Consider the following 22,343-nt stretch of genomic DNA (forward strand, 5'->3'; position numbering starts at 1 on the left):
AGCCTTTACTAAAATCCCATTTTAAAAAAGCCAACATTTTAAAACAAGATAATTAAAGACATAAACTATATTTGCCTGTATACAGTATTAACTTGACATGTTTGATCAAAAAGTTGATTCTGTAAACCGGGTATTAATTGTTTTTTTCTTCCCAGGTTCCTGGGCGTGTTGGACATCTTCGGCTTTGAAAATTTTGCAGTTAACTCCTTTGAACAATTGTGTATTAATTACACCAATGAAAAGTTGCACAAATTTTTCAATCATTATGTATTTGCTCTGGAACAAGAAATAGTAAGACTATTTTTATTGTAATTTTTTAATTGAAGATCATTAACTTGTAGAAATTACTCCATAAACAAAAGTGGAGTTCTACTTGTAACATAATATAAGTAGGAAATTAATTTTCATCTTTTAATTATGGTACAAAATTTTATAAAACAATTTTTTTTTTTGAGTTTATATCTTGGTAACCAATTTCTGTATTTTTTCACATAGTGTGCTCATGTTAAAACCACAGAAAATTTATTAATCGAAAATTATTCTTCCAGTATCGTCAGGAGGAAATAAAATTTTCTCACATTACTTTTACTGACAACACTGAGTGCCTAGAATTAATGGAGAAACCCCCAAGATGTATTCTTAAGCTCCTCTCCGAAGAATGCCGAATGCCAAAGGTTAGTTGTTACTCAGGCATGTCAGTTTTTAGCTAAGTTACTGTACTCCAGATTTTTCAAGAGAATACAATATGGTTGACCATGTGAGGTGCTGATCTTATATCCAGTAGGGCCCCACTTATACAGCAAGTTACGTTCCAAGCTACCGCCGTAAAGCGAAAATCACCGTAAAGTGGAACATTCTTTTTTTCCACTCTTAAATGCATGTCAATACTAGTTAACAATAGAACTAGGCATTTAAAAACAATAAAAATGTAAAATACATATATAGTACACTCATTACTTAAAATATTTGTGGTCTTAATCTTGGGTGAGATGAGTAGTACATGTATTTATTGTAAGAAATCAAGTGTGGTATGTATGGTAGTCAGCCAGGCTACCATACCAGGCCACCCTACCCACACATAATATTCTGTGACATTTAAGCATCCCAGAGCGATAAAATGCATATACATTTCACTCATTACTTACCTTAAAATATTTGTAATCTGAATGTAGGATCAGAGGTGAGTAAACGAGATAAAACAAATAAATGACAGAGAAAATGAGTACATGAGAGAGGACACTCGCAGAGTTAAGGAAACAAACCAGGCGAATGCAAGTTTTGTAAACAAACCAGGCGAATGCAATTTTTGTTAACAAACCAGGCGAATGCAAGTTTTGTAAACAAACCAGGCGAACATGTTTGGTTTCTGTACAAGTTACATTGTGTACAAGTTGTCTCTACGTTGTTACAGTGGTATAAATAAAGAGGAACACTCCCATTCTCATGTAACTCCATTTTTAGAAGAAATGACACTTGAGTGAAGGCATACGAAAGGAATAATTTTCTACAGTTACCCCCAGTAACACATTTTCTCTGATGTTGAACTAGAGAAAACGTTATTCTTGCAGTCACTCGTACAAGTCGTCTGGCTACCACATTTCATATTTATGTTAATTTATTCTACTATGGGGGTGTATTTATCATGTTTATATGTTATATATCATGTTTGCTATATAATTTTGAAAAAATATCATAGTTGGATTAATGAAAATGTGTATATTAATGTAATATACGACATTTAATGAGACTGATTATTATTATTATTATTATTATTATTATTATTATTATTATTATTATTATTATTATTATTATCATCATCATTATCATTACTGATATGGCTTCTCGAGGCATAAGACACTCTTACTGATTTAAATGTTACCTACACGCCAGCACAGTGTGTAAGTTTTTAGGTACAGGTATACATAAGTATTATCAGAGTACATGTATATATAAAATATGAAATAACTCTTAAAAATACTTGAAATTTTGGAGTTTCCAGACATAACGGAGAGACGTGGTGCTTATGGAGCTCACGGAAAATGTAAACAAATTGGGTAGGGCGTGGTGCCCATATTAGAAAGTCAGGTGGAGGGAGCCGTATAGCGAGTTTTGGTCATAATTTGAAATGTCCGTATTATCAGAACGCCATAAAGCGAAACGCTGTAAAGTGGGGCCCTACTGAGGAGGTCCCTGCTTATACATCAGGTTAGGTTCTGGGCTACTGCTGTACATACTGCATACACTCTTCCTTCATGGTGTAGTAGTACTTTACCAAGGTTTCCTGGAATGAAAATCTATCATTATTCAAAACATTTTGGCATATGTAACATACTTTTTTTGTACAAAACCCTTATCTGTTCAGCTTTTGTACATGTTGAATCACAGCAAATTTATTTTTAGGGTTCTGATAAGTCTTACTTGACTAAGCTGCACCAAGAATTTGAGGGTCATCCCAACTATATCAAAGGTGACGACAGAAGAAAATGGGAAGTTGAATTTGGCATCAACCACTATGCAGGTGTGTGCTTACTCCAACACTTGTATAATATTCTAGCTATAAAGTAATACCGGGTGTTTCACTCGTAAGAGGCCCTGAGTTAGTACTCCCGTAGTTGCAACCGTCTTGTTTGTTTATTATGTCTATAGTAAACGATAACTCTGGGCTTTGTACTGGTAGGAGTACAAGTAAGAAGAGCGTCTGTCTAGTGCTCAGCAGATGGAGGATCAAGCCTCCACCTCGTCTTGCACTGAATGATCCACGTGGGTTTGGCACATAACGTGAATTATTTAAATTTTTCCACAAAAATGAGGCTCTTGGTAATATATCTGCTCCCAAGAGAATATCTACCTGGAGTATACCTGGAGAAGGTTTTGGGGGTTAGTGCCTCTGTGGCCTGGTCTGAGACCAGGCCTCATGGTGGGTCAGGGTCTGATTAACTAGGCTGTTACTGCTGGCTGTATGCAAACTGACATCCATATTCCATGCTTGTCTTCTGCAGTTATAAATAAATGGCATGGTACAGTAAGTCCTTGATGTACAGACACGTTGAGAATCTTTTGTATTGCATATCTCATTATTATATCATTATTGTGTATAATATCATTACTGTATTATACACAATACAGAAGGTCCCCAACGTGTTCGTAAGTTGAAGACTTTCTGTATTTTGAATATCATACACAATTTGGGAGGTTCCCAATGTGTTTGTAAGCCAAGGATTTACTGTATAAACCTTGGTAATAGATACCAACAACTTGGGTTAGAGAGATACATAAGCAAACACTAGGAGATATTTATGTATTAGAAAATGTTATGGTCCCGGGACCTTGATTACTTCCCAGGACAGAATTTTTTTTTTTTTTTTTTTCAACAAGTCGGCCGTCTCCCACCGAGGCAGGGTGACCCAAAAAAGAAAGAAAATCCCCAAAAAGAAAATACTTTCATCATCATTCAACACTTTCACCACACTCACGCATTATCACTGTTTTTGCAGAGGTGCTCAGAATACAACAGTTTAGAAGCATATACGTATAAAGATACACAACATATCCCTCCAGACTGTCAATATCCCAAACCCCTCCTTTAAAGTGCAGGCATTGTACTTCCCATTTCCAGGACTCAAGTCCGACTATATGAAAATAACCGGTTTCCCTGAATCCCTTCACTAAATATTACCCTGCTCACACTCCAACAGATCGTCAGGTCCCAAGTACCATTCGTCTCCATTCACTCCTATCTAACACGCTCATGCACGCTTGCTGGAAGTCCAAGCCCCTCGCCCACAAAACCTCCTTTACCCCCTCTTTCCAACCCTTTCGAGGACGACCCCTACCCCTCCTTCCTTCCCCTATAGATTTATATGCTTTCCATGTCATTCTACTTTGATCCATTCTCTCTAAATGACCAAACCACCTCAACAACCCCTCTTCTGCCCTCTGACTAATGCTTTTATTAACTCCACACCTTCTCCTAATTTCCACACTCCAAATTTTCTGCATAATATTTACACCACACATTGCCCTTAGACAGGACATCTCCACTGCCTCCAACCGTCTCCTCGCTGCTGCATTTACCACCCAAGCTTCACATCCATATAAGAGTGTTGGTACTACTATACTTTCATACATTCCCTTCTTTGCCTCCATAGATAACATTTTTTGACTCCACATATACCTCAACGCACCACTCACCTTTTTTCCCTCATCAATTCTATGATTAACCTCATCCTTCATAAATCCATCTGCCGACACATCAACTCCCAAGTATCTGAAAACATTCACTTCTTCCATACTCCTCCTCCCCAATTTGATATCCAATTTTTCTTTATCTAAATCATTTGATACCCTCATCACCTTACTCTTTTCTATGTTCACTTTCAACTTTCTACCTTTACACACATTCTCAAACTCATCCACTAACCTTTGCAATTTTTCTTTAGAATCTCCCATAAGCACAGTATCATCAGCAAAAAGTAACTGTGTCAATTCCCATTTTGAATTTGATTCCCCAAAATTTAATCCCACCCCTCTCCCGAACACCCTAGCATTTACTTCCTTTACAACCTCATCTATAAATATATTAAACAACCATGGTGACATTACACATCCCTGTCTAAGACCTACTTTTACCGGGAAGTATTTTCCCTCTCTTCTACACACCCTAACCTGAGCCTCACTATCCTCATAAAAACTCTTAACAGCATTTAGTAACTTACCACCTATTCCATATACTTGCAACATCTGCCACATTGCTCCTCTATCCACTCTATCATATGCCTTTTCTAAATCCATAAATGCAATAAAAACTTCCCTACCTTTATCTAAATACTGTTCACATATATGCTTCAATGTAAACACTTGATCTACACATGCCCTACCCACTCTGAAGCCTCCCTGCTCATCCGCAATCCTACATTCTGTCTTACCTCTAATTCTTTCAATTATAACCCTACTGTATACTTTTCCTGGTATACTCAGTAAACTTATTCCTCTATAATTTTTACAATCTCTTTTGTCCCCTTTCCCTTTATATAAAGGGACTATACATGCTCTCTGCCAATCCCTAGGTACCTTCCCCTCTTTCATACATTTATTAAACAAAAGTACCAACCACTCCAACACTATATCCCCCCCTGCTTTTAACATTTCTGTCATGATCCCATCAGTTCCAGCTGCTTTACCCCCTTTCATTCTACGTAATGCCTCACGTACCTCCACCACACTTACATTCTGCTCTTCTTCACTCCTAAAAGATGGTGTACCTCCCTGGCCAGTGCATGAAATTACCGCCTCCCTTTCTTCCTCAACATTTAAAAGTTCCTCAAAATATTCTCGCCATCTACCTAATACCTCCCTTTCCCCATCTACTAATTCCCCTACTCTGTTTTTAACTGACAAATCCATACTTTCCCTAGGCTTTCTTAACTTGTTTAACTCACTCCAAATTTTTTTCTTATTTTCATTAAATTTTCTTGACAGTGCCTCTCCCACTCTATCATCTGCTCTCCTTTTGCACTCTCTCACCACTCTCTTCACCTTTCTTTTACTCTCCATATACTCTGCTCTTCTTATAACACTTCTCCTTTGTAAAAACCTCTCATAAGCTACCTTTTTCTCTTTTATCACACCCTTTACTTCATCATTCCACCAATCACTCCTCTTTCCTCCTGCCCCCACCCTCCTATAACCACAAACTTCTGCCCCACATTCTAATACTGCATTTTTAAAACTATTCCAACCCTCTTCAACCCCCCCACTACTCATCTTTGCACTAGCCCACCTTTCTGCCAATAGTCGCTTATATCTCACCCGAACTTCCTCCTCCCTTAGTTTATACACTTTCACCTCCCTCTTACTTGTTGTTGCCACCTTCCTCTTTTCTCATCTACTTCTTACTCTAACTGTAGCTACAACTATATAATGATCCGATATATCAGTTGCCCCTCTATAAACATGTACATCCTGGAGCCTACCCATCAACCTTTTATCCACCAATACATAATCTAACAAACTACTTTCATTACGTGCTACATCATACCTTGTATATTTATTTATCCTCTTTTTCATAAAATATGTATTACTTATTACCAAATTTCTTTCTACACATAGCTCAATTAAAGGCTCCCCATTTACATTTACCCCTGGCACCCCAAATTTACCTACTCCATAACATTTTTACCCACTTTAGCATTGAAATCCCCAACCACCATTACTCTCACACTTGATTCAAAACTCCCCATGCATTCACTCAACATTTCCCAGAATCTCTCTCTCTCCTCTACACTTCTCTCTTCTCCAGGTGCATACACACTTACTATAACCCACTTTTCACATCCAATCTTTATTTTACTCCACATAATCCTTGAATTTATACATTTGTAGTCCCTCTTTTCCTGCCATAGCTTATCCTTCAACATTATTGCTACTCCTTCTTTAGCTCTAACTCTATTTGAAACCCCTGACCTAATCCCATTTATTCCTCTCCATTGAAACTCTCCCACCCCCTTCAGCTTTGTTTCACTTAAAGCCAGAACATCCAGTTTCTTCTCATTCATAACATCCACAATCATCTCTTTCTTATCATTTGCACAACATCCACGCACATTCAGACTTCCCACTTTGACAATTTTCTTCTTCTTATTCTTTTTAGTAATCTTTACAGGAAAAGGGGTTACTAGCCCATTGTTCCCGGCATTTTAGTTGACTTTTACGACACGCATGGCTTACGGAGGAAAGATTCTTATTCCACTTCCCCATGGATATAAAAGGAAAAGGAATAAGACCAAGAACTATTAAGATAAAATCAAAGAAAACTCCGATGAGTGTGTATAAATAAACGCGTACATGTATGTGTAGTGTGACCTAAGTGTAAGTAGAAGTAGCAAGACGTACCTGTAATCTTGCATATTTATGAGACAGACAAAAGACACCAGCAATCCTACCATCGTGTAAAACAATTACAGGCTTTCGTTTTACACTCACTTGGCAGGACGGTAGTACCACCCTGGGTGGTTGTTGTCTACCAACCTACTACCATAACAGAAATGTTTTCTAATAAATGTGTCTTAGTGTTTGCTTATGTGTCTTTTTAAATTATAAATAATTGGTGATATTTTATCCATGGACACATGTGCATTTCTAAAAGACCTGAACCTTTTAGGTCAAGATGATGTCCTGAACAAGACTCTCATGTCAAGGTGAAGGCCTGAACAAGACTCTCATGTCAAAAAGATGGCCTGGACAAGACTATCATGTATTGGTCCATTTACTAATCTTTTCTTCCTTTCCTCCATGACAGGCAAAGTGATATATACTGTTCAAGGTTTTGTTGATAAGAACAGAGATGCGCAACAAGATGTATTCTTTGATCTCATGAGCAAGTCTGAAAACAAATTCATAGCTGATCTCACAAAATTTCAGGTATTTAATGATGAATTATGTAATACCTATATTAATCACTTGCTGAATAGGGCCATTTCTTAATTACTGCATTGTGCAGGGAATTTATAGTTGATAATTTATTTGTGATCTGTGTATGTTATGTAGAATTATTCTCTTTTGTTAATGCAAGTAGGAATAAGGAATAGGAATATCTTTATTTACTACAAGTACATGTACAAGGTTTACAGGCCTAGCTGACATCAGTAACATACTACTACAGTATATAGAAAACTGCTTATTATGCAGAGCATTTCAGGCAAATTAGATCAGTTTTGTCCCAGGATGCAACCCACACTAGTCGACTAATACCCAGGTACCCATTTTACTGATGGTGAACATAGACAACTGGTATAAAGAAACATGTCCAGTGTTTCCACCCCGTTTGCCTGGAATCAAACCCAGACCCTCACCGTGACCTGAGGAAACTGTGTGTGATGTAACTACTGGAAACTTGAAAAAAATTATAGCATATAGCAAGATGTAGACTGAGAACAAGTTCTCGTAAGTTTAGCTCTGCTCCTGTGACTCTTTTAAAGAAAGTGCATTGACCTTGGTGAGAGGCTCTTGATCCTTGGAATTGAAGCCACCTGTAGCTGGGTTGGTAGTGTGCACTCAGCTCTCACTCTGAGGTCCATGGTTTGATCCCTGGTATGGGTGGAAACATTACATGTTTCCTTAAGACGCCTGCTGTCCTTAGTTGACTGGTGTGGGTCGCATCCTGGGGACAAAATTAGCCTAATTTGCCTGAAATGCTCTGCATAACCAGGGACTTTCTATATAGTATGTCACTAATATCAGCTGCTGTATAAGTCATGTCATGTAGTCATAGAAATAAAGATTCTTCTTCTTTCAGTGCACCAGCTGTATCCCACTGAAGCAGGGTGGCCCAAAAAGATAAACAAAAGTTTCCCTTTTTAACTTTATTAATGTATACAGGAGAAGGGTTTACTAACCCCTTGCTCCTGGCTCCTGGCATGTTAGTCACCTCTTATGATATGCATGGCTTATGGAGGAAGAATTCTGTTCCACTTCCCCATGGAGAGAAATAAAGATTATCATCATCATTATTATTATTATTATTACTATTATTCTCTTCCTTGGGTCCAGTCTCAATACTTTCCATTCCTGAGGAATTGACCATTACTGGTTTAGTTTTCCATGAATATAATAATCTGCTCTTTTAACTACAAATGGATAATAACCTACAAAAATACATGAATGTTCTTGTCCTTATTCATAACATTGACTCACAAAATCACAATAACACGATTGCAAACAAACCATACCATGGGCAGGGATAGAACCTGCGGTCAGAGAGGCAGTCTGGAGTTTTATGACTCTTTGACTGCGGGTTCTATCCCCATCTGTGGTATGGTTTCATAGCAGTGAACTTGTAAAACCTGCAAATAGGCCATTTTAATATGTTTGCTCCTTTTTATGCATTGCAGGATTTACTTGGGTGCACCATAGCTAGGATGGGCACCATACATAGCACTATATCCCGGGGAACCTCCAAAGGCAAACCCACTGTCTCGGATGCTTTCCGAAACCAACTGCAGGCTCTGGTTGATGTCTTGCAATCCACCAACCCTTGGTATGTATCTAGGTCATCAGGTGAACCACAACTAGCTGCGGGCTCTGGTTGATGTCTTGCAGTCCACCAACCCATGGTATGTAACTAGGTCATCAGGTGAACCACAACCATCTGCAGGCTCTGGATGATGTCTTGCAGTCCACCAACCCATGGTATGTAACTAGGTCATCAGGTGAACCACAACCAGCTGCAGGCTCTGGTTGATGTCTTGCAGTCCACCAACCCATGGTATGTAACTAGGTCATCAGGTGAACCACAACTAGCTGCAGGCTCTGGTTGATGTCTTGCAGTCCACCAACCCATGGTATGTAACTAGATCATCAGGTGAACCACAACTAGCTGCAGGCTCTGGTTGATGTCTTGCAGTCCACCAACCCATGGTATGTAACTAGGTCATCAGGTGAACCACAACCAGCTGCAGGCTCTGGTTGATGTCTTGCAGTCCACCAACCCATGGTATGTAACTAGGTCATCAGGTGAACCACAACCAGCTGCAGGCTCTGGTTGATGTCTTGCAGTCCACCAACCCATGGTATGTAACTAGATCATCAGGTGAACCACAACTAGCTACAGGCTCTGGTTGATGTCTTGCAGTCCACCAACCCATGGTATGTAACTAGGTCATCAGGTGAACCACAACCAGCTGCAGGCTCTGGTTGATGTCTTGCAGTCCACCAACCCATGGTATGTAACTAGGTCGTCAGGTGAACCACAACCAGCTGCAGGCTCTGGTTGATGTCTTGCAGTCCACCAACCCATGGTATGTAACTAGGTTGTCAGGTGAACCACAACCAGCTGCAGGCTCTGGTTGATGTCTTGCAGTCCACCAACCCATGGTACATGTATGTAACTAGGTCATCAGGTGAACCACAACCAGCTGCAGGCTCTGGTTGATGTCTTGCAGTCCACCAACCCATGGTATGTAACTAGGTCATCAGGTGAACCACAACCAGCTGCAGGCTCTGGTTGATGTCTTGCAGTCCACCAACCCATGGTATGTAACTAGGTCATCAGGTGAACCACAACCAGCTGCAGGCTCTGGTTGATGTCTTGCAGTCCACCAACCCATGGTATGTAACTAGATCATCAGGTGAACCACAACCAGCTGCAGGCTCTGGTTGATGTCTTGCAGTCCACCAACCCATGGTATGTAACTAGATCATCAGGTGAACCACAACCAGCTGCAGGCTCTGGTTGATGTCTTGCAGTCCACCAACCCATGGTATGTAACTAGGTCATCAGGTGAACCACAACCATCTGCAGGCTCTGGTTGATGTCTTGCAGTCCACCAACCCATGGTATGTAACTAGGTCATCAGGTGAACCACAACCAGCTGCAGGCTCTGGTTGATGTCTTGCAGTCCACCAACCCATGGTATGTAACTAGATCATCAGGTGAACCACAACCAGCTGCAGGCTCTGGTTGATGTCTTGCAGTCCACCAACCCATGGTATGTAACTAGATCATCAGGTGAACCACAACCAGCTGCAGGCTCTGGTTGATGTCTTGCAGTCCACCAACCCATGGTATGTAACTAGGTCATCAGGTGAACCACAACTAGCTGCAGGCTCTGGATGATGTCTTGCAGTCCACCAACCCATGGTATGTAACTAGGTCATCAGGTGAACCACAACTAGCTGCAGGCTCTGGTTGATGTCTTGCAGTCCACCAACCCATGGTATGTAACTAGGTCATCAGGTGAACCACAACCAGCTGCAGGCTCTGGATGACATCTTGCAGTCCACCAACCCACTAGGCAAACTAAAATTAGAAATTGTTTTCCATTGTATAGCTAAAGTCATTTACTTTGAATGCTAAGTTACACTCAAGTTTAAAATAATTAAGTTGTCTGAAGATAAGATTATTAAATGTGATCATTATTTTCAGTAATAATGACAGCCAAGTAATGACAGCCAGGTAATGACAGCCAGGTAATGACAGCTAGGTAATGACAGCTAGGTAATGACATTCAACAATGTTAATATGAAGCTAGCAGTACAAAAGTAATGTGACAATTTTAGTTATAATAGTTAAAGGGAGTTATAAGCATAGTGGTGCCATAGTCTTGAACAGACTCTGGATAAGTAGAATGCTTGAAATATACAATATTTAATATTCATATTCAATATTGAATACTTTGTACTGCATATAAATACATTATAAAAGTTATAAGATGCTGAAGAAATCAAAAATTGTCTTTGGAAGCATGATTTTCCAGTTAGCTGGACTTGAGTCCTGGAAATGGGATGTACAATGCCTGCACTTTAAAGGAGGGGTTTGGGATATTGGCAGTTTGGAGGTTGACTTTTAAACTGTCATATCTGAGCACCTCTGCAAAAACAGTGATTATGTGTGAGTGAGGTGAAAGTGTTGAATGAGGATGAAAGTATTTTCTTTTCAGGGATTTTCTTTCTTTTTGGGTCACCCTGCCTCGGTGGGAGACAACTGACATGTTGAAAAAAATAATAAATGTAAGCCGTGCATGTTGTTACTAGCAGTGGGCTAGTAACCCCCTCTTGTGTAAATTACTGAAAATAATAATAAGAAAAACTTTATAACCTTGGTGGAAAACGGCCGACGTGTTAATAAAAAATTTAGTAAAATGTGAAATTTCTTAAATTATCATTCATTTGTGGTCACTAGTCAGTATAATGTGAAAATTAGCCATTTATTGAAAAACCAATAAGTAATTGCCTCTGGGGGAAACTTAAGCTCCCATTAACCCTCACTTGTGACTGTATCCCTGGGTCCAGGGGGTACAGCCACAGGGGGCTGTACCCCCTGTATCCTCTGTAAATTGTTCATTATAGTGGTAATGAACATTTCATGTTTATGATCTGGCTACAATCGAATGAGTTGTTCATTTTTTTTTTTAACAAGTCGGCTGTCTCCCACCTAAGCAGGGTGACCCAAAAAGAAAGAAAATTCCCAAAAGAAAATACTTTCATCTTTATTCATACATAATCAACACTTTCACCTCATTCATACATAATCGCTGTCTTTGCAGAGGCACCCAGATACAACAGTTTAGAAGCATATATAAAGATATTTAACATATCCCTCCAAACTGCAAATATCCCAAACCCCTTTTAAAGTGCAGGCATTGTACTTCCCATTTCCAGTACTCATGTCTGGCTATATTTCATACAGATACAAATTCAATCACAAAAACATTACAGTCTAGTTTATTCGTGGGTTGAATTACCGTCTTTCTAATGCATTGTTTCCTTTCCCTCAGGTATGTGCGATGTATTAAGCCCAACAAGAACAAGGCTGCTGATTCCTATGATGAATCTATGGTACTGGATCAGCTGCGATATTTAGGCATGAACGATATAATCCGAATCAGAAAAGAAGGTTTCCCCATCCATATGACCTTTGAGGATTTCATTGGCAGATATTTCTGTCTCAATAAGAAGAGAAGATATCCAGACCTCAAGCAGCACGTCTGGTGAGTGTCTCAAAGAATTTAGTACAGGAGGACCCTGCTTATATAGCAGGTTAGGTTCTGGGCTACTGCTGTAAGGCGAAAATCACTGTAAAGTGAAGCATAGCCTTTTTCACTTTCAAATGTTTATAAAAGCCTGATAAGTAAGTAAGTTTATTCAGGTATACACAAATACAATTACATAGATTATCATACATAGCAGCATATGTGTAGAGAACCTAGGATAACCCAAAATAGTCAGACAAAGTGACATTTCCATTGGAGTCCTTTATATTTGTATTTATATTTCTTTGTTTACACTATCATGTATTAAGTGAGCAGTAGAGGTAGGCCTAAAACATGTACAGTACACACATTACTTACCTTTAAATATTTTCAATCTTATAGTGAGTGATGAATATATTTACTGTAGGAAGGCTTAATAAATGAAGAATGGGTATAAATGAAAACAGCTGCATTAGCGAAATGCTGTAAATCAAAGCGCTGTAAATCCTAGTGCTGTAAAGCAAAGCACTGCACAATAGTAAATTTCCTAAGGTTTCTTTAGATTAAGCAGCTGTGCTATTGTAAAGAAAATCAATTGTGATAAGCTACACAAATTGTCATGGAAGATAAAAATAAAAATAAAATCTGTGTTCTTCATGAAGATAAAGTACATGGGTTTACAGTGGTTTACCTGGAGTTTACTTGGAGAGAGTTCCGGGGGTCAACGCCCCCGCAGCCCGGTCTGTGACCAGGCCTCCTGGTGGATCAGAGCCTGATCAACCAGGCTGTTGCTGCTGGCTGCACGCAAACCAACGTACGAGCCACAGCCCGGCTGATCCGGAACTGACTTTAGGTGCTTGTCCAGTGCCAGCTTGAAGACTGCCAGGGGTCTGTTGGTAATCCCCCTTATGTGTGCTGGGAGGCAGTTGAACAGTCTCGGGCCCCTGACACTTATTGTATGGTCTCTTAACGTGCTAGTGACACCCCTGCTTTTCATTGGGGGAATGTTGCATCGTCTGCCAAGTCTTTTGCTTTCGTAGTGAGTGATTTTCGTGTGCAAGTTCGGTACTAGTCCCTCTAGGATTTTCCAGGTGTATATAATCATGTATCTCTCCCGCCTGCATTCCAGGGAATACAGGTTCAGGAACCTCAAGCGCTCCCAGTAATTGAGGTGTTTTATCTCCGTTATGCGCACCGTGAAGGTTCTCTGTACATTTTCTAGGTCAGCAATTTCACCTGCCTTGAAAGGTGCTGTTAGTGTGCAGCAATATTCCAGCCTAGATAGAACAAGTGACCTGAAGAGTGTCATCATGGGCTTGGCATCCCTCATTTTGAAGGTTCTCATTATCCATCCTGTCATTTTTCTAGCAGATGCGATTGATACAATGTTATGATCCTTGAAGGTGAGATCCTCCGACATGATCACTCTCAGGTCTTTGACGTTGGTGTTTCGCTCTATTTTGCGGCCAGAATTTGTTTTGTACTCTGATGAAGATTTAATTTCCTAACTTAAAATTGCTCATGTTGATGATTTTTTTTCCATTACAATAATTTTTGAAGGATAATAAATATTGTTTTAGTCTGAGAAATGTATACTGTATTTCCTTCTTTTATTAAGACTCAAAATCAACAAACTTTATTCCTTCATGGAGTACATAATACAAAATGTATTTTTACATGTAACAAAATATTGTATTTTGTCACTTATTGTCCCTCAGTGAAATTTTGAAGAGCCTCAACTTACCACCTAAGGAATGGCAAGCTGGCAAGACCAAAGTGTTTATCCGTCAGAAGGTGTACGAGCCGCTGGAAGACCGCCGCCAGACCACTTGTATTGCAGCGGCAATAAGGATACAGGCTCTTGTTCGTATGCACAGACACAGAAAAGGTTCGTCTTAAACCTCTATGTATTCTGATACAATACATGTTTTTGTTGATGTAGGATTTGTAATGAACCAAGAGTAACTTCCAGGAAAATTATATAAATTCTTATAGTCCCTGTTTTTCCAATTATAATATTGTGCTCTAATTTACAGACTTCTCCATGGAAAGTGGCAAAGAATTCTTCCTCCGTAAGCTTTATGTGTCGTAAGCAGCAACTAAAATACCAGGAACAAAGGGCTGGTCACCCCTTCTCCTGTATAAATTACTAAATTTAAAAAGAAAAACTTTCGTTTTTTTTTATAGGTAACCTTGCCTTGGTGGGATACGACTGGTGTGTTGGAAAAATTAATTTCAGACAATCATATAAAATACACTCTATGTTTTTCACTTACAGAATACAACAGAATACGTGTGGCTTGCTTAGCCATTCAGAATCGATATCGTGGATGGAGACTTCGCCTGGCCTTTATCAGAAAGAGGCGAGCGGTTATCATTATCCAGTCTAACGTACGAGGGATGTTTGCCCGGGAGGTAAATAATCAATCTTTTCTAACAGTACTGTAGCTAGATATAATGTATGCTAGAAGCATGGGAGTGGAGGCAAGTAGTATTGTCATTGACATGACGTTCGAGTGTGTAGTAAATGGAGGCAAATGGTTATTATCATTGACACGATGTTGGTGTGTGTACCAAGTGGAGGCAAATGGTTACAGAGATTGATGTGATGTTGGAGGATGCAGTAAGTGGAGGTAAATGATAATTGTCACTGACATTTAAAGATTACTCTTTGTTGGTGAATATTTTTCCTTCTCTACCTTCTGTGGCCACACTGCTCACCCCCTTCCCTCCAGAATACACTTAGCCTCCGACTCACACATAATACATTTTTTAAAGGTTGCCAATGCCCTGCGAGAGATGAAATGCATTGAGGAGGAACAGCGAAAGAGAGAGCGGCTGGAAGAGGAGCGACGTCAGCGGGAGGAGGAAGCTCTCAGATTGGCGGAGGACGAGGAGAAGAAGAAAGAGCTGGAGGAGGCACAGAGGTACGTATCTATGTCTGTAAATGTCATTCTGGGAATTAATATGTGTTGGGGGGTACAAAAATATTGTGCATAGCAATTGTAGATAAATGATTCAGAAAACTGCCGAGTTGGTAAATTAGACACATGCTCAGCACTTGGGTATCTTTACTGTGGAAATGTTTTTCCACACAGTTATTTCTTATCAGTCTTGATAAGAATTCTTATCATGATTGATGGACTGATTACATTGAGTTCAGGCTGAGGGACTGATTACCACATTCTTCTGGTCTTCACTCTTCTTTGTACTGGACTGATGAAGCTACTGTGTGGCAAAACATTTTCACAGTAAAGATACCCAAGTGTTGCACATGTGTCTAATTTATCATAGAAAATGTTACACAACTTTTCAGGCATGTTGCTTATTTCATTTGCTGCTGTGTAACACATGCAAGACTTGTCCTGAACGTGTTTCTCACTGACAATATCCATTCATCCAAGCAGAGAAATAATACAAATAATAATGAAATAATATGCTGATTCTTAATGTTTGTTTGGCTCTCTTTTAACAAAATAAATTACTAAGTGCTTGCAAGAGATAAGAATGTGTGAAAAGAAGGGGTTACACTTGTATGTTTTTTTAAAGGGAAGGACAAGATATGATAGGAAAGGATGAGGAATAATAGGAAAACAAAGCAGTAATTTGCAACATGGAACCAGATTAGTGATGGCTGACATGTATAGATATTTGAAAATGTATTCATGTCCTTGATAAGCAGCTACAAGGTGAGTACCAGTAGTAGGTCAGTGTGGGTAGGTCTACATTTTAAATTGCTCAACTCTAGGCAGCAAAAACACAATAAACAGTAAGACAATCATTATTATATTGTTATCTCTCAAGCATAGTTACACAAAAAGTGAAAGATCACTTGGACAGAAAAGTGAAGCAGGTAAAATAAGATCTGTGAGAGAGACTCTTGAGCAGATAGATGTATTGTACATGTTTACCTGGAGTTTACCTGGGGAGAGTTCCGGGGGTCAACGCCCCCGTGGCCCGGTCTGTGACCAGGCCTCCTGGTGGATCAGAGCCTGATCAACCAGGCTGTTGCTGCTGGCTGCATGCAAACCAACGTACGAGCCACAGCCCGGCTGGTCAGGAACTGACTTTAGGTGCTTGTCCAGTGCCAGCTTGAAGACTGCCAGGGGTCTGTTGGTAATCCCCCTTATGTATGCTGGGAGGCAGTTGAACAGTCTCGGGCCCCTGACACTTATTGTATGGTCTCTTAACGTGCTAGTGACACCCCTGCTTTTCATTGGGGGGATGTTGCATTGTCTGCCAAGTCTTTTGCTTTCGTAGTGAGTGACTTTCATGTGCAAGTTCGGTACTTATCTGCTGTTTATCTAACTGCTTAATAGCATCTTTGAGTATATGTACACCTAACTGATGAACACAGTCTCTAATTGAGGACAAAAATACAGATTTTCTTTCTTTCTGTCCAGGTTTTTTTCAATATTCATCATTCAGTATTTTGACACTAATCCGAGCATAGTTGCACAAGTTGTAACATTTATGTTTATTCATACCATGTGCGTAAGTCTAGTACTAAAAGCAACCTTGCTACACTGTTGGGTTGGTAGTGCACTCAGCTCACACACTGAGGTCCATGGTTCGATCCCCGGTATGGGTGGAAACATTAGGATGTGTTTCTTTAAGACACCTGCTGTCCATGGTTTGCCTGTCAGTAAAATAGTTACTACCTGGATGTTAGTCGACTGGTGTGGGTCGCATTCTGGGGACAAAATTGACCTAATTTGCTTGAAATGCTCTGCATAACGAGGGGGCTTTCTATATAATATGTCATAGATGTCAGCAATGGTCTGTATAAGTTGTATTATGTACTCATAGAAATAAATTATTATTATTATTATTATGTGGCACAGCAACATCATAGAACACAGTGACTATGAGGGGTCTGGAAAACACATCAGGATGGTCACTGGGTACAAAAGGGGATGAATGATGGTGTTAAGTGGTAGGTATGAAAGAAGACACTATGTTTGCATATGGTATCTTTATTATCAAAGGGGATTACACCCATAAGCAGTCCAGCTAGTACCTCCTTTAAGTACCGTATCAATATCATGATAAAAATAATGAGTTAGAGCAAAGGAAGGGGTAGCAGTAATGTTGAATGATCAGTTATGGAAGGAGAAAAGAGAATATGAATGTGTAAATTCAAGAATTATGTGGATTAAAGTAAAGGTTGGATGCGAGAAGTGGGTCATAATAAGCGTGTATGCACCTGGAGAAGAGAGGAATGCAGAGGAGAGAGAGAGATTTTGGGAGATGTTAAGTGAATGTATAGGAGCCTTTGAACCAAGTGAGAGAGAAATTGTGGTAGGGGACCTGAATGCTAAAGTAGGAGAAACTTTTAGAGAGGGTGTGGTAGGTAAGTTTGGGGTGCCGGGTGTAAATGATAATGGGAGCCCTTTGATTGAACTTTGTATAGAAAGGGGTTTAGTTATAGGTAATACATATTTTAAGAAAAAGAGGATAAATAAGTATACAAGATATGATGTAGGGCGAAATGACAGTAGTTTGTTGGATTATGTATTGGTAGATAAAAGACTGTTGAGTAGACTTCAGGATGTACATGTTTATAGAGGGGCCACAGATATATCAGATCACTTTCTAGTTGTAGCTACACTGAGAGTAAAAGGTAGATGGGATACAAGGATAATAGAAGCATCAGGGAAGAGAGAGGTGAAGGTTTATAAACTAAAAGAGGAGGCAGTTAGGGTAAGATATAAACAGCTATTGGAGGATAGATGGGCAAATGAGAGCATAGGCAAGGCAATGGGGTCGAAGAGGTATGGGGTAGGTTTAAAAATGTAGTGTTAGAGTGTTCAGCAGAAGTTTGTGGTTACAGGAAAGTGGGTGCGGGAGGGAAGAGGAGCGATTGGTGGAATGATGATGTGAAGAGAGTAGTAAGGGAGAAAAAGTTAGCATATGAGAAGTTTTTACAAAGTAGAAGTGATGCAAGGAGGGAAGAGTATATGGAGAAAAAGAGAGAGGTTAAGAGAGTGGTGAAGCAATGTAAAAAGAGAGCAAATGAGAGAGTGGGTGAGATGTTATCAACAAACTTTGTTGAAAATAAGAAAAAGTTTTGGAGTGAGATTAACAAGTTAAGAAAGCCTAGAGAACAAATGGATTTGTCAGTTAAAAATAGGAGAGGAGAGTTATTAAATGGAGAGTTAGAGGTATTGGGAAGATGGAGGGAATATTTTGAGGAATTGTTAAATGTTGATGAAGATAGGGAAGCTGTGATTTTGTGTATAGGGCAAGGAGGAACAACATCTTGTAGGAGTGAGGAAGAGCCAGTTGTGAGTGTGGGGGAAGTTCGTGAGGCAGTAGGTAAAATGAAAGGGGGTAAGGCAGCTGGGATTGATGGGATAAAGATAGAAATGTTAAAAGCAGGTGGGGATATAGTTTTGGAGTGGTTGGTGCAATTATTTAATAAATGTATGGAAGAGGGTAAGGTACCTAGGGATTGGCAGAGAGCATGCATAGTTCCTTTGTATAAAGGCAAAGGGGATAAAAGAGAGTGCAAAAATTATAGGGGGATAAGTCTGTTGAGTATACCTGGCAAAGTGTATGGTAGAGTTATTATTGAAAGAATTAAGAGTAAGACGGAGAATAGGATAGCAGATGAACAAGGAGGCTTAAGGAAAGGTAGGGGGTGTGTGGACCAGGTGTTTACAGTGAAACATATAAGTGAACAGCATTTAGATAAGGCTAAAGAGGTCTTTGTGGCATTTATGGATTTGGAAAAGGTGTATGACAGGGTGGATAGGGGGGCATTGTGGCAGATGTTGCAGGTGTATGGTGTAGGAGGCAGGTTACTGAAAGCAGTGAAGAGTTTTTACGAGGATAGTGAGGCTCAAGTTAGAGTATGTAGGAAAGAGGGAAATTATTTCCCAGTAAAAGTAGGCCTTAGACAAGGATGTGTGATGTCACCGTGGTTGTTTAATATATTTATAGATGGGGTTGTAAGAGAAGTAAATGCGAGGGTCTTGGCAAGAGGCGTGGAGTTAAAAGATAAAGAATCACACATGAAGTGGGAGTTGTCACAGTTGCTCTTTGCTGATGATACTGTGCTCTTGGGAGATTCTGAAGAGAAGTTGCAGAGATTGGTGGATGAATTTGGTAGGGTGTGCAAAAGAAGAAAATTGAAAGTGAATACAGGAAAGAGTAAGGTTATGAGGATAGCAAAAAGATTAGGTGATGAAAGATTGGATATCAGATTGGAGGGAGAGAGTATGGAGGAGGTGAATGTATTCAGATATTTGGGAGTGGACGTGTCAGTGGATGGGTCTATGAAAGATGAGGTGAATCATAGAATTGATGAGGGGAAAAGGGTGAGTGGTGCACTTAGGAGTCTGTGGAGACAAAGAACTTTGTCCTTGGAGGCAAAGAGGGGAATGTATGAGAGTATAGTTTTACCAATGCTCTTATATGGGTGTGAAGCATGGGTGATGAATGTTGCAGCGAGGAGAAGGCTGGAGGCAGTGGAGATGTCATGTCTGAGAGCAATGTGTGGTGTGAATATAATGCAGAGAATTTGTAGTTTGGAAGTTAGGAGGAGGTGCGGGATTACCAAAACTGTTGTCCAGAGGGCTGAGGAAGGGTTGTTGAGGTGGTTCGGACATGTGGAGAGAATGGAGCGAAACAGAATAACTTCAAGAGTGTATCAGTCTGTAGTGGAAGGAAAGCGGGGTAGGGGTCGGCCTAGGAAAGGTTGGTGGGAGGGGGTAAAGGAGGTTTTGTGTGCGAGGGGCTTGGACTTCCAGCAGGCATGCGTGAGCGTGTTTGATAGGAGTGAATGGAGACAAATGGTTTTTAATACTTGACGTGCTGTTGGAGTGTGAGCAAAGTAACATTTATGAAGGGGTTTAGGGAAACCGGCAGGCCGGACTTGAGTCCTGGAGATGGGAAGTACAGTGCCTGCACTCTGAAGGAGGGGTGTTAATGTTGCAGTTTAAAAACTGTAGTGTAAAGCACCCTTCTGGCAAGACAGTGATGGAGTGAATGATGGTGAAAGTTTTTCTTTTTCGGGCCACCCTGCCTTGGTGGGAATCGGCCAGTGTGATAATAAAATAAAATAATATTTCTTAGGAAATCTTCAAAAAAATGATAGGGGTGATATAGTCGGGAGAAACATGCCATCAGAGTGGTACCTCGAGTTATGAACTTAATTCGTTCCAGAAGGCTGTTAGAGTGCCGATACCGAAACGAATTTGTTCCCATAAGGAATAATGTAAATTAGATGAGTCCATTTCAGACCCTCAAAAATACACTTACAAAAGCACTTACAAAAATGCACTTACATAATTGTTCGAGTTGGGAGCTGTTCGAAACTCAAAGTACCACTGTATCTGAAAATGCAGAACTGAATTATCAAGAAAGTCTTCTGCACAAATGAATAGATATTCAGAATAAAGAATAAAATAAGAGAATAAAATACAATACGTACTACAGTATTATGTCTTAATGAGAAACCCATGACATAAAAGTAGTCTAAATGCAATATAGGAGAGCCTGCATATACATGTGTGTGTGTGTGTGTATATTTTTTTTTTTCAACAAGTCGGCCGTCTCCCACCGAGGCAGGGTGACCCAAAAAGAAAGAAAATCCCCAAAAAGAAAATACTTTCATCATCATTCAACACTTTCACCTCACTCACACATAATCACTGTTTTTGCAGAGGTGCTCACAACACAACAGCTTAGAAGCATATACGTATAAAGATACACAACATATCCCTCTAAACTACCAATATCCCGAACCCCTCCTTTAAAGTGCAGGCATTGTACTTCCCATTTCCAGGACTCAAGTCCGGCTATATAAAAATAGCCGGTTTCCCTGAATCCCTTCACTAAATATTACCCTGCTCACATTCCAACAGATCGTCAGGTCCCAAATACCATTCGTCTCCATTCACTCCTATCAAACACGCTCATGCACGCCTGCTGGAAGTTCAAGCCCCTTGCTCACAAAACCTCCCTTACCCCTTCCTTCCAACCTTTTTGAGGATGACCCCTACCCCGCCTTCCTTCCCCTACAGATTTATATGCTCTTCATGTCATTCTACTTTGATCCATTCTCTCTAAATGACCAAACCACCTCAACAACCCCTCTTCAGCCCTCTAACTAATACTTTTATTAACTCCACACCTTCTCCTAATTTCCACACTCCGAATTTTCTGCATAATATTTACACCACAATTTGCCCTTAGACAGGACATCTCCACTGCCTCCAACCGCCTCTTCGCTGCTGCATTCACAACCCAAGCTTCACACCCATATAAGAAAGAGTGTTGGTACTACGATACTTTCATATATTCCCTTCTTTGCCTCCATAGATAACGTTTTTTGTCTCCACATATACCTCAACGCACCACTCACCTTTTTTCCCTCATCAATTCTATGATTAACCTCATCCTTCATAAATCCATCTGCCGACATGTCAACTCCCAAGTATCTGAAAACATTCACTTCTTCCATACTCCTCCTCCCCAATTTGATATCCAGTGTTTCTTTATCTAAATCTTTTGATACCCTCATCACCTTACTTTTTTCTATGTTCACTTTCAACTTTCTACCTTTACACACATTCCCAAACTCATCCACTAGCCTTTGCAATTTTCTTTAGAATCTACCATAAGCACAGTATCATCAGCAAAAAGTAACTGTGTCAATTCCCATTTTGTATTTGATTCCCCATAATTTAATCCCACCCCTCTCCCGAACACTCTAGCATTTACCTCCTTTACAACCCCATCTATAAATATATTAAACAACCATGGTGACATTACACATCCCTGTCTAAGACTTACTTTTAACGGGAAGTAGTCTCCCTCTCTTCTACACACCCTAACCTGAGCCTCACTATCCTCATAAAAACTCTTTAC

General features: G+C 39.9%; 1 protein-coding gene across 2 annotated transcripts in view; it reads left to right on the forward strand.

The window, feature by feature from the left end:
* The window catches only part of Myo81F (Myosin 81F), a 243,317-nt gene that overhangs the window by 180,908 nt on the left and 40,066 nt on the right, over positions 1-22,343 (forward strand). For both annotated transcript variants that reach the window (XM_070090678.1, XM_070090679.1), the window contains exons 8-16: positions 156-291; positions 549-674; positions 2,401-2,518; positions 7,298-7,419; positions 8,889-9,034; positions 12,273-12,485; positions 14,186-14,355; positions 14,746-14,882; positions 15,246-15,394. In XM_070090678.1, coding sequence (XP_069946779.1) covers positions 156-291; positions 549-674; positions 2,401-2,518; positions 7,298-7,419; positions 8,889-9,034; positions 12,273-12,485; positions 14,186-14,355; positions 14,746-14,882; positions 15,246-15,394 — 1,317 coding nt within the window. The remainder of the gene's footprint in view (positions 1-155; positions 292-548; positions 675-2,400; positions 2,519-7,297; positions 7,420-8,888; positions 9,035-12,272; positions 12,486-14,185; positions 14,356-14,745; positions 14,883-15,245; positions 15,395-22,343) is intronic.

Source organism: Cherax quadricarinatus, chromosome 32 (genome assembly GCF_038502225.1).
Source record: "Cherax quadricarinatus isolate ZL_2023a chromosome 32, ASM3850222v1, whole genome shotgun sequence".
Taxonomy (NCBI): Eukaryota; Metazoa; Arthropoda; class Malacostraca; order Decapoda; family Parastacidae; genus Cherax; species Cherax quadricarinatus.